The 12,178-nt window shown below is 46.2% G+C and overlaps 1 protein-coding gene across 1 annotated transcript; it reads right to left on the reverse strand.

Moving 5' to 3' along the window:
• Positions 1 to 943: 943 nt before the first annotated feature.
• On the reverse strand, positions 944 to 11,703 carry LOC142563632 (NADH-cytochrome b5 reductase 3). Its single transcript, XM_075674209.1, has 2 exons — positions 10,696 to 11,703; positions 944 to 5,184 (listed from the first exon to the last, which is right to left on the reverse strand). Exons 1-2 carry the CDS (start codon positions 11,275 to 11,277, stop codon positions 4,846 to 4,848), a joined length of 921 nt encoding a protein of 306 aa, XP_075530324.1. The 5' UTR covers positions 11,278 to 11,703; the 3' UTR covers positions 944 to 4,845.
• Between the last annotated feature and the right edge of the window lie 475 nt (positions 11,704 to 12,178).

A 12,178-nucleotide genomic window follows, 5' to 3' on the forward strand; every position in this document is an offset into this window, starting at 1 on the left:
TATGCTTCTTCGCTGTGTGTTTCTGAACATATCAGGACACCTTGTAATCGACACTGGAGTCCTCTGAACAAGTGTTTGTAAGTTTTTGATTTTCTTCCGTTTTTCGGAAAAAAATGTGCATGCTTTTTAAGCTGGTATGGCAGGTCAGAAAACAAGAGATGTAGGCAGCACCAACGCACAAGCTTTGCCCTGTCGTGTATTGCAAACAAAAGTCCCGACATACAATTCTAGTTAAACAGGGATGTTCCAAATTCGTGTGTTAGCTCCGAAAAGGAACGGAATGTGCGAACAATGTGCCAGGACCAAGAGTGTGCATCGGCACCCAGACGAGTATACTTGGCCACTGCACTTCAGAGGGTTAAAGCAATAATCATAACATTAGCGCAGTAGACACGAGAGAGACGTCGGGATGAACGCTACTCGGCTGTGAGCAGAACTTGGCTTTCATGACCTAGACTCCAATCCGTGACCTCGCAGAGAATAGACAGCTAGTCACTCACCAATGTTTCCACAAGCTATGTACTGACTCACGCCTGTGCACACTAAAAAATTTTATTCGCATCAGCACTCGCTCGCATTTATAGTCGCTTCTGTTCACCCTTACCGGCAGCCATGCGTGCTTATATATATATACACCCATCTGCTCACATTCCACAGACACTCGGCAATACTTGCTCACATTCGTACTCACCGTCGCTGACGTTTCCTTCGTACTAACATTAACCAGCACTCATTCGCATTCACGTATGTGTCACGCATTGACATACTGTCTCACGCTTATGAAATGAGTACGAGTCAGAGTGCTCATGAGTTAGTATGCTGACCTATGGTCGCTGCAGTGAAACTCTACAGCCACTGTGCCACCTCAGTGGGTCAACGAGCTGGTCATGTCGCTGCTTAAGCGCAACGCTTTCCATGCAAGAAAAACCGGCGCACCCCAGAATGAAGCAATCATTTTTTTATTTATTCATTTATTACAACAACTACGAAAACCTTCACTCGGAAAGATGCCGAGGCGCAAAATGTTTTGGTCTACGGCAAGCTACACATTTCCTTCTCTCGAAAATAAGTTAAGACTGCAGCTAGCCGTGACCAGCTTTCGTGGCAGTCAGGATACTTGCAGTCCACTCGCTTGCATATGTGTCAACAAACAATCCACAAAAATATGTCTCTGTACAGCTTGCGCATTCGTGTACATCTAGTTTGAAGCATGCCTACCCTCTGTATAACAACAAGCAAATCAAAGAATGGGGAACTTCGTACATGTCGAAACATCGACAAACCAAGGACACCGAAATAATATAAACAAATTGCAACATTACATAGTGTATGTATACAAAAGGCAATGGCAATCGATGGAACTAAATACGCTTTGTTCTACGAAAAAGTCGCTATTCGTCACAAAATTTCGGAGCTGCACTGGAAAAAATTTAACCTTGACGGGTAGTTTTTAACTAGGCAAGTACAAGGTTAAAATATTTACTCGTGTAACTTTATTGAAATAGTATGGCCAATATAGTAAGGATGAAATATACGTTGACTTATATCTACTGAAACATTACAGCCAGAAAAATTTAGAAGATGGACAGTATGCGTTATTAAGATTAAACATTTTGATCACATCTGCAATGGCCCCACCGGCCTCTGGCAAGAGAAAAAATGCTCAAGCAGGTATGTACACCTGGTATGTACACCTGGTCAGGCGTCACTATGTCATTTGAAACCACAGGTACGAGACAATTGGCAAGTGTGTGCCCTGAAACTGTTTCAGGGTACGGACAGCTGCTTAACGATCCGAGGCTGGCTTTCTTGCGCACACCCATAAGAGAAGGCTAGAGCAGTAGAAGTGAACGCTAAATGAGTGCACAGGAGGTACAACTATTTGAGAAACAAGTCGAAAAGACACCACCCACACAGGAAGCACAGCACGTTCAACAAATTTGGAAAAAAAAAATTGTAGCACACGTATATTGACTCCCTTGTGCTAGCAAGCCCCTCTGACATCTTGACGAACAAGAATATTGTTTGTCCGTGTGATTAAGCTGCAGAACAACACTTGCGATAAGACTTCTATATTGGACTCCAGTGCATTTATACTTAGTTCCTGCTTAGGTTTTCAATGTCCCTGACCCACTGTCTCATGTTTCGCTTGCGCACTATATTGCAAGTCGCACAAATCTTGTTTTGTAGTCTGCGTTTCATCCCTCGTGTTATGTGTTGTTTATTCGTTGGTAGAAATGGCCCCTGACCAGTGTAAATGAAAACAATTTGTGTTTTAAAATTTGCAGAGATCTCGACACATCCTTTTTTTACATCGCCCAGTCACCAGTTCTACAAGCGATGCTTTTACCCAACCAGATGGCAGTCCATCGTTCTCCCGATTACATAACCGGGCTACCGTACCAGCCCACTCAGTTTCAGGCAAAACGTTCCGTCAAGCACAGAAGGCCAACTGAAACTCTACCTGCACAAGGACATTCTATGTGATAGCATTTTATGTGCAGTGAGTACACGCTGAGCGTCGCTGTCCACTTCCTGTTGAAATAGCAGCATATACTTGAAAGCCACACCCTGACATCATGTCAAGGAACAAAACAGGAGTGAAGAGTGAAAAGGTACATTCATTGCGGGCACTCCTGAATTGTACCTTGATGCACAAACCACTGTGGGTAGACGTAAGTACCGCAGTAAGATGAAGGCGATATGTAAGTTACAACAGCACTTCAGAACATCAAATACACAAAAAAGACATTGTAAGCTGAGCAAAATGAACGTAGACGAGCTGCTTTCTCCAGTGTGGGCAGTTACAGCAGAAAATAACGACGAAAATATTACATGCAGTGAAGCAAAAGATGCCAATGAGCTGAAAAGAGGCCAGCTTTATGAGAATGGCTGACAAAAAGGCAGCAATTATCACAGCCCGTTTCAAAAGCAATGGTCAATCACATGGCAATAATTGTCGAGCAGACAAGCCTCAGAAAAATGGCAGTCTCTAATTTGTTTTCTACACATATCCAGAATTGCTCATTCCAGGTTTTCTAAAACAAAAAGGAGGGAAAAAAAGAACACTTCCATCAGTGCTGCACAAATCTGTTCAGGCTATTAGCACACCTGAGAGCAATTAGAGAATTAATATACAATGTTTCCCTTCAATACATCAAAGGTACCCACTTGAAGAAAACACAAATTTATAAGCCTACAACAAGCTTCCAGCACTTAAACAACATGTATCCCATAAGTAAACTACTTTACAGCTGCATTAGCTTGTAGCCTAACGAATAGGCTTCAGTAACTATGCTATGGCAGCAGTACACAAAAATGCAATCGAGGACGTCAGCCTTGTTTTCTGTTTTGGCCAAATGGCCTATGAAGAATACAAGCACCAAACTGCCAAGTACCAGGGTAATAAAACAGACGCTGATCAACGTTGAGCAACAAATCCATGCAATAAATATGTGATGAATGTCACGTACTAAAGTATGCAAAAGCAAAACCCAACAAGACTCCATGCAAGCTGAACGCACCATTTTCTTTTTTACGTAACATTCTAACCCAAGCAAAGTCTTCTGAAGAGTACATAACGATGCTGACAGCCCTGAAAACTGTTCTAACAATACATACGAATCACACATATGTTTCAACAACTACCTTAACGGCCTTCATAAATTGCTTGGTTGAAACTAAAGAACTATGTTACAGTTACCAGTAAGAAGCAGGTATATTACCACATGATGTTATATGTAAGAGGCACAAATAACATTCAGATGAAGCATCTGTGACTGCCTTACTGTAAGATTTAGTAGCCGATAAGCAGCATGATCGCAAGACTGCTAAGGTCACCACCAGGGGTCTTGTGCGTATGGTGGCGCCATCTGCACTCACCTGAAATCGTCTGCCATTATTTTTTTTCTCTCACTGTGTATGTGTGTGTTTGCTTGCAAGTGCATGGCGGAGCCACTGCTTGCACCACAGTTCCTGTATGTGACTGTCTGGTGACATCGTCTGTGTAACAGAGTCTCAATACTAGTCAAATACCGGCCAATAAATCTTTGCTCTGCGCCCGGTGTTGCCCTGTTGTCTCTCTCCCAGTGATATCCTCACACGCTGCTTATCACCAAAGCACTGTATCACTCCAAGAACCTGTTGTACAGGAGTTTAAAATGCAACTGTTTTTTTGACGAATGACAGTTCTGAAAGGTTCATGATGCTAAGCAATTTCAGCAGGAATACCTGAAGCCTGTGTTTGGAATGTCTTCTCCTTTTGAGGGGTATAACGTCTGTGTATGTATTTGTAATATTTAACGTACATGGAAGGCCGCGTAGAATTTCTTGCAAGCCAGAAGCAGCAAAGAGAGCTCGCTTCAAGGTTGTGAAGCCCGCAGGTCTTATACGTACACAGAAAAACAAAGCTCAATTACACATCAAGGTTAGCATGCAGTTTTAGCAGGCGGGCCAGCAACCCATGAGAACTGGGTGCAAAGAAACCAAGACCGTCAAACAAGTCAGTGAGAAACAACGCTACCGTTCATTGTAAACAGCATATTTTAAACTATCTCGGGGCTACACTAATTGCTGGCAATACAGTGATTATAATTCAAACGAACTGTTCTCAAAACTTCTCTTCTTTACACATGTGTGGTATGACAGAGTACCCTTCCTTGTGAACGTAGTAGAACCTATAGATCTTGCATGTTCTATGCTAAGTGGAGGTCTTTTGTCTTTTATCGAACGCCGGGTACCAACCCATGACCTATGGCAGACGGAACAAGGTGTAAGAACAGGATCCGCTATTTTAAACTAGAAACAACATCCCCCCCCCTTCCCCCATCTCGTCACAATCAGGGCTTAGTAGGCAAAGCACCGCTTGGGGCTGTAGCCGAGTTTCTCCAGGTTAGGCTTGCATGCAAAGTTGATCATGGGTGGCGGACCACACATGAGGATGACCAAATTATCAGACGGGGCTGGCAGGTTCTGCTCAATCATGTCGGCACTGACAAAGCCAACGCCCTGTGTCCAGCCTTCCTTGGGCCGATCCACCGTCAGGTAGAGACGGAAGCGGTCAGGGTTCTGCCGGAGCACCTCTTCCAGCTCGGGCCGCAGCAGGATGTCATCCTCCGTCTGGTTGGCAAAGATCAGCGAGCAGTTGGTCTTGTCTGCAGGGTCGCTGAACACCTGTCGGATGATCTGCAAAAGAAAAACAAAGCAGGTCAGCCTACTTACACTTCACATTTATTCACAATACTGTACTACAGTCGATCCATGTAACAATAAACAAGGATATAACGAATTATGCAATATAGATCCTTTTGACGGAGGAGTTTGCAGTAGAGAAACAAGATGGAGCCCTTGGCAGTGCATCACACATTGCCCCCGGCAAAGGCCAACACGCAATAGCATTAACGCTTGTTCCCTGCTTCTTGTGATCAGCTGTCGGAACTGCAACTGGGTGATTGCTAATGCATTGTGTTCGATTCATGCTTCAGAATGTGGAACGGCATAGGGAAGACCTGTGCAGCAGCTAGGTGTAAAATAGTGGCTGGCATATTAAAGGAATGGAATGAATCTGTGCGGCCAAGCTCATGGACAGCTGCTACACAAGGATTGCCCGTGTTTACAGCCTTTTGCAATTCACAGCTTCACTCGAGGGTAAAAAAAATTAATTTACGTGCCAGCACTGTATTGCTAAGCTCCAAAAAAAGGACTTCAACCGCTGAACGCCGGCAAGAGTGAGTACCGCTTTATACACAGACATGGAGAGCAGCACTGCCTCCTGGTATAGCAAATTTCTCGCACATTATCTGCACACACCTACCCCAACTCAAGCTCAAACTTACGCCAACTCTATCACCCACGTGTCAAGAATGAGTGAACGGGCGTACGCTAGAATCAATGCGCCGAAGCACGGGTTATGCACTACACTGACAGCACACTAATGTTCGCAGCTGGACGTTTCCCGATGGTCTACAGGAGTAAGCGAGTGACTAGCGATAATACCATGATAAGTCTTAGCTACAAGCTATAATAAAGCACAGACGTCAATGTTCCAAGCCTCTATAGTGGCAAAAACAAATCTACTGCAACTGAGCACAACTGCGAGCAATTTTTATACAACCAGATAGTGACCGCACTGAGGAACGTTACCATAGCTGGAAACATGACAAGCCAATCCTTCAAAGTGATTGGCAAAAAAAGAGCAAAAGACACTGATCGTGCATTAGTTCATAAGCTGAAAGTTTCGACAACTTGGAATGCATTTATAGCCCTGCTTCCATATACGCTGCTCGCACCGTTTGGGCGAGGTGCAGTGAGCTCCAAAAGCACTTGCATGTCTTCTGAAGCTGCTTCCAAAGCTTCATGTCATCCACCCAGTCGCCGTCTACAATATCTGGCAAAACAAAGGTTTGCTGAGCCATGCCGGGCATCATGCACACCATGGCCACCAACGCACGAGAATTGGTCACGCATACATTTGGATTATGCTGGTCCAGTGACAACACCATGATCCTAGTGGCCATAGATTCACACTCGAAATGGATCGATGCAATTCCAGTGCATCATGCCACAGCGCAATCGACAGTTACATCCTTGCATGATATCTTCTGCAGGCTTGGCAGACCAAGAAGAACCATTGTGACAGACAGCAGAACTCAGTTCACGTCAGAGACTTTCACGAAGTTTTCGACAGAAAATAAAGCATTTTCATGCGACACCATATCACCCCCAATCGAACGGGCTTGCAGAACGCGCCGTGCGGACGCTGAAAGATGGCCTCAAGAAGGTTCGGTCAGGTGACTTACCTGAGCGATTGGCTTAGCTGCTCTTTAGCTACCATAGAACGCCCCTGGATGATGGACAATCACTGTCTCAACGTCTTTTGGGATATCAGATCCGTTCTCGGTTAGACACATGCCTTCCACCACCCGTAACCTTTCCTATCCCTCCACAGGCAGATCAAGAAAGCAAGCTGAACCTGGGCACTCCTGTTTGGGCCAACAACATTGGAGAGGGAGAAAGGTGGCTGCCAGCCACAGTGAAAGAAACAAGAGGATCCAGAATGATCACCATTGAAACGGCAGAAGGTGAGCTTCAGCGTCACATGGATCAAGTCTGTCCTCGGTACAGTCCTGTGCCGGCACAACCTTCGCAAGATCAACCAGCTGGTGTGCCGACGCTACCAGAAGAGGCTGAACCAGCTGTGCTACGTAGATCGACCCGTATAAGAAAATCCATACAGCGGTACTGACCTTAAGGAGGGAAGAGTGCTACAAAGTGAAAATGACAACGAAGACAGAGAAAACCGCGTTCACTGTGACATCAGACTGACGTCATCTCACATGTCATGGCTGCTTGAAAATGTCTTGAAAAGGGCTGTCACTGAATAAATGGGCGCAGCGCTCCCGTTCTCGTGTGAGCATTATTATGCCCCTGGCCGAAGCATTCCAGGTATTAGTCAAATGCTGGGATAAGAGTATAACTGTAGCTGGAGGATATGTGGAAAAATAAATCCACTTTCCACACTGTGAAAGTCCCGGATTGACATGAAAGACCCCGGCATTTTTTCACTGCTATGTAAAGGTCCTCAGCGCAAAGATGCAAACACACTAAGTTTGTCTTCTTTTTTTTTGTCAAGCAAAGGGGAAGTACTTCATTTTTATTCCGTATGAGGAAAACTGGACAAGGTGAACTCATGACAGGACGAGCAGTGCATGCATTTATATACCTACAGAAAATGTCAAGGCTTGCCTCACATGCCAAGACTGGAGCAAAAGATACCGCGTGCATTGTGATGCAACTGTCATGTGACGCTTCGACGCTGGTGCATACAGCAAGTTTGAGCAAAATAGTCATTTCACAGGCAAGAGCTCAGAAATATCACCACTAGCATTAATAGGCATTATTTACGTAGACTTGTGTAACAAAGTAACATATAGCTTCTAGTCAGCACAAACATAACATGAAGAGGGCTTCTGGTCTCTCAGAAAGAAAAACTACATATTACGATTACAATGTGAAGTTATGCCACAAAGGAGCAGGAAACGATGCATAAGAGCAAATGCCCGCTGGACGTTCATCACTGCCTGTCATCGTTACTGCAAACTGCCATCATAAAATACAGTGAAATAACTATTTCATGCACAATTTATTCGCTGTCACTGCTCATTTCTTCGTCACTGTCAACGAGAACAGCATTGTTCCCCATGCCACCAATGTTACTGGACAGGCAGTATTTCACAAGTGCTCACGGCACAATGTGTTTGTTGTGGATTGTGTGTTCGAACACTGCTCCTTATGCAGTAGCAATCATGGTAGTACCTGGTAGTGGTTGGTAGTGGTAGTGGTGGTTGGTAGTGGTAGTGCTATATGGTAGTGGTTGAGTTCACTGCAGTTTGCACAACCAGAAAAGTAAAGAGAAAGAAGAGTAATAATTGTGTGCACAAACCCGAATATAGCATGAGGCGTGTTCCGAGGCCGAAAATTTCAGTAAAAAGAAAGACTTGCGTCATATTCGTGCAAAAGAGGTACTCGTCTTACAAAGGAACCAGAACCATTTAGCAGCAGAACTATGCGAAGTCCTTCAGTCATCGTTGCAGTACTGTTAACATGTCAGAGCACAACAACAATGCTTCAGACTGTAATCGCGGCGAACAGGGGCTGTTGCAAATGCCATATTAGGCGGTCCATTTTAAAGGTTCTGTCTACCGCTTAGAACATGTCTTTGGATTGTAGTGGGAATGAGAAGATTGTGTGTCACAGTGATTGAAAGAAGTGTGCTTGTAGTCCGTAAAGAAGAAATTACATTTTTAATTTGGCTCTGAAAGTTGTGCAAAAGAAACGACACGTGGCATCACTCGATGGTCAAACAGTGTAACCAAAACTGCGTACTGCCGCACAAACTGAAACCGGTGCGGGGATAATTATTCTGTTTGGATATGTTAATGCATTGCTTAAAATTGCTGATTTTTCTTTGTATCATACAGCAATTTTTTTCCTTTCTTCCCAGTTAGTGCGTGCCGAAAATTGCCTTCGTGTAGACTAACGGGGCGGTGCATGAATGGGTCCTCTAGTGTGCCCATCTTGACATGGTATTGCACACCAGTGCGAATTGCATTGTGGGAGTGGTGAAAAGGTCACTTCGTATTTAGGATGTTGAAAATGTGTTGTCCATTTAAGGCATGCCCACAGCGTCACAACACAAGCGTGGGCACGCCTCACCACAGCGTCCTGCTAGACCGTTGCACAGAAGGCGTGAATTGCAGCAGCGCCAACAGAACACCACAAAATGCCAGGGTAGGAAACATGCGAGATTGTAGGCGACTACGAAAAATTAACTAATTAGTTATGAAATTGATTACATGATGAGGATGGCTATTAAGGCCATCATTTTAGTGTTTGACACAAAGTAACCATTCCTGTGGAAGCGCATTCAGTTTCTCACTTTTATGGGAATGGCATTGCCAATTGTAACCAGTAATCAATGTTGCGGGCGTCTGTACACAGTTTTAAGGAGACACTACACAAATAGAAAAATTGTTCTAAAAATTTCTGCTCGCTTTCTAAAGAAAAACTGCACGATTAGACACTTTGAATGGTAGGCTTTCTATTGTGCTACAACATAGAAAGTCCTTGAAAGTGAATTTAAAGTGAAGAACTGCCAACAGATAATATGCGGTCAGGCGCAAGATTCCAAACATGGCAGGCAACGCTATGAAGTTCTGAACATTTCTGCACAATACAGCTCTGCACAAATCTGTAAGTACTTGAGCCAAAACGTAACAAGTTAGCAATACACACTCCGATTCTACCACAGCCACCAAGGTGAACAAATACAGGTTTATAAATTCGAGCTTGCCCATTAGGTGCATCACATATGAGCAAATGTCGTTCACCTCCGTCGTAAAACTAGGCCGTCCTTCCAACTTCCGGTTAAAAATATTATTTCCGGTCCTCCTTTCCATTTCCGCAGCAACTCCACAAATTTCGTCCGCTTCGTCGCATTCCGGCAAAAACGGCACGTGACCAACCTTCCGACGGTGCCGACAAGGAAAAAGTGAAAGTTTGCCCGCACTGGTTCAGTGAAGGAAATCCACAAAACAGGGACAGGCGCGCGAATTATCCTACTAAGAAAGTCTGACGCTCAAAACAAGCGCTGTATTAACGGTACCACTCGAGAAGTTCAGTGGCCGCGCTGTTATTCCTATCCCTCCGGCAAAGATAACTGGACGTACGAGATGCTGGAAAAAGAGCCGATCTGACACTATACGAGCGCCCCTCGAACGATCCTTGCTGCGTTCGACACAGTTCGATTTTGGCGGCTTCTCTTTCGTTTGCTCATGCGCGCAACGAAAAACATGCCCTACGTGCACCCATATCGCTTGCCAGAGGTGTATTTCGAAAACCGAAACACGGTGTCACGGAAAGATGCGATTCGTTTCTCGCGGCGAGTCCAATCTACGCGTTCCTGCGTCGAATTCCGTGGAAACTGCAGCAACGACTACAATTCTATCTGAAGCACCTGCGCACGCAGACACGTAGTCGCAGAACCTGGCAGTTAAACGCAACCTTCCGCAACAAACAACAAATCAAAGCATGGTTTACCACGGAATGTTCTACAGCAGTTTATACCGCTACTTTTGATTGGACCGAGCAAACAGCGTCAGCGCTGCTCGGTCAGCGCTGCTCTGAAGCGCGTAGTACCTGAAGCATGGGGGTGATGCCTGTCCCACCGGCGATCATGCCGATCTCCGACGCCTGATATGGGTGGGGCGGTGACTTCTTGTCGGGCTTAATGGCGAACTTGCCTCTGCCTTCGTACCGTATCAGCCCCGAAGGACCTCGGACTTGAATGGTGTCGCCGACGCTCATACTCTCGAGGTGCTGCGACATTTTGCCTCCTTCGGGGAACTTTGGGTGCACGTTGCGGAAATAGACCTTGACGACCAGGTCGAAGTAGCCCTGGTGCTTGTCGCTCGTCACGGGCGTGTACGGCCGAGGCACCAGCTGACCGTTAACGGTGGCCACCAAGTAGATGTGCTGGCCGGTGGGCAGTCCCAGGACGTGCTCGCCCGAAGGCAGAGCGAAGCGGAACCGCCGAGTGTCGTGGCTGATCTCCTCCCGCTCGATCATAGCGACCGTGTACTTGGTCTCGGGGTCTTCCAGAAGCACGGGCGGTCGGTACCGGCGGTTCAGGTACCGGTACAGCAGCGCGGCGGCGACGGCCGCGCCGATACCGCTTAGCACAATGAGAAGCGACATGTTTCTGATGCGCGTCGCGCTCATGGACCAGCCGACCAGACGTGCTCGAGCCCCTCTCTCCCACTGTTTATCTTTTTTTTTTTACGCGCTCTCACTCAAAACGAAGGGAGAGCGCCGAGCTTGCGCTTCCTTTATCGGCACCTGTTTGAATGAGTTTAGCGGAGAGGGGGAACACAGGCGCCGGCTTCCTCGAACGACAGAGATTTTGGTCGGCTCGACACCCAGCAACCTCGCGGCGAACGCAGCGCCGTGTTCTCGACGGGAATGACCACAGACGTTTGCAGCGAGAAAAGCAGCTCTCGACGGTGCAAGACGCTTAAAATTTCCAGCCTTGACTCCAAAAAGCTTGGCGTTTAGAACACCCGGCTGCGTGATTACGTACGGCCACGCACGGTTCCACAAGAGTCGTGCGCTTTTACGGCGCCTCGTCGGACCCTCGTTACTTAGGTTTCGTTTTCCAGCACGACCGAGGCGACCTCCCTGTAGCCTTGCGGAGAGTTTCGCAAGCTCACTAACGCGCGAAAAAATGTCCTTGAGACCGTCGCTCGCGGGCTGTCTACTCCGCGTTCCCTCTTATGTGCTTTTGTGCCTGTCTTTTCATCAGACCGCTCCGCCATATGGCATACTTGGCCGGTCTCCAATTACGCGTGCACGGGAATTACGCGAATGTAGTACAGGCGAAACAAGTACACAAGAGAGTCGGGAAGTAGGGATCGTGCGCTCTGTGGATCTTGTTTGCAAACAGCGTCCCTTCTAACCGTCTTATCACTGTCAACTAGCTGAAGCAAAACACATTAGGGCAGCGAGAATGCGCGTTTTGCATATTAACTGCATGATTCTGTCTCCCTACCTTTACCACCGCTTCGTTATCGGTGATGACTTTATGACTAATTCTTAGAGCGAACGGTTCTCCATTAAAACCAAC

The sequence above is a fragment of the Dermacentor variabilis genome, chromosome 11, assembly GCF_050947875.1.
Source record: "Dermacentor variabilis isolate Ectoservices chromosome 11, ASM5094787v1, whole genome shotgun sequence".
NCBI classification, from domain to species: Eukaryota; Metazoa; Arthropoda; class Arachnida; order Ixodida; family Ixodidae; genus Dermacentor; species Dermacentor variabilis.

Coding starts and splice junctions, on each gene's coding strand:
- LOC142563632 (XM_075674209.1), bottom strand. CDS start 11,277: ATGAGCGCGACGCGCATCAGAAACATGTCGCTTCTCATTGTGCTAAGC. Junction 5,185..10,695: donor GCATCACCCCCATGCTTCAG/GTACTACGCGCT, acceptor TTTCTTTTGCAG/ATCATCCGACAGGTGTTCAG.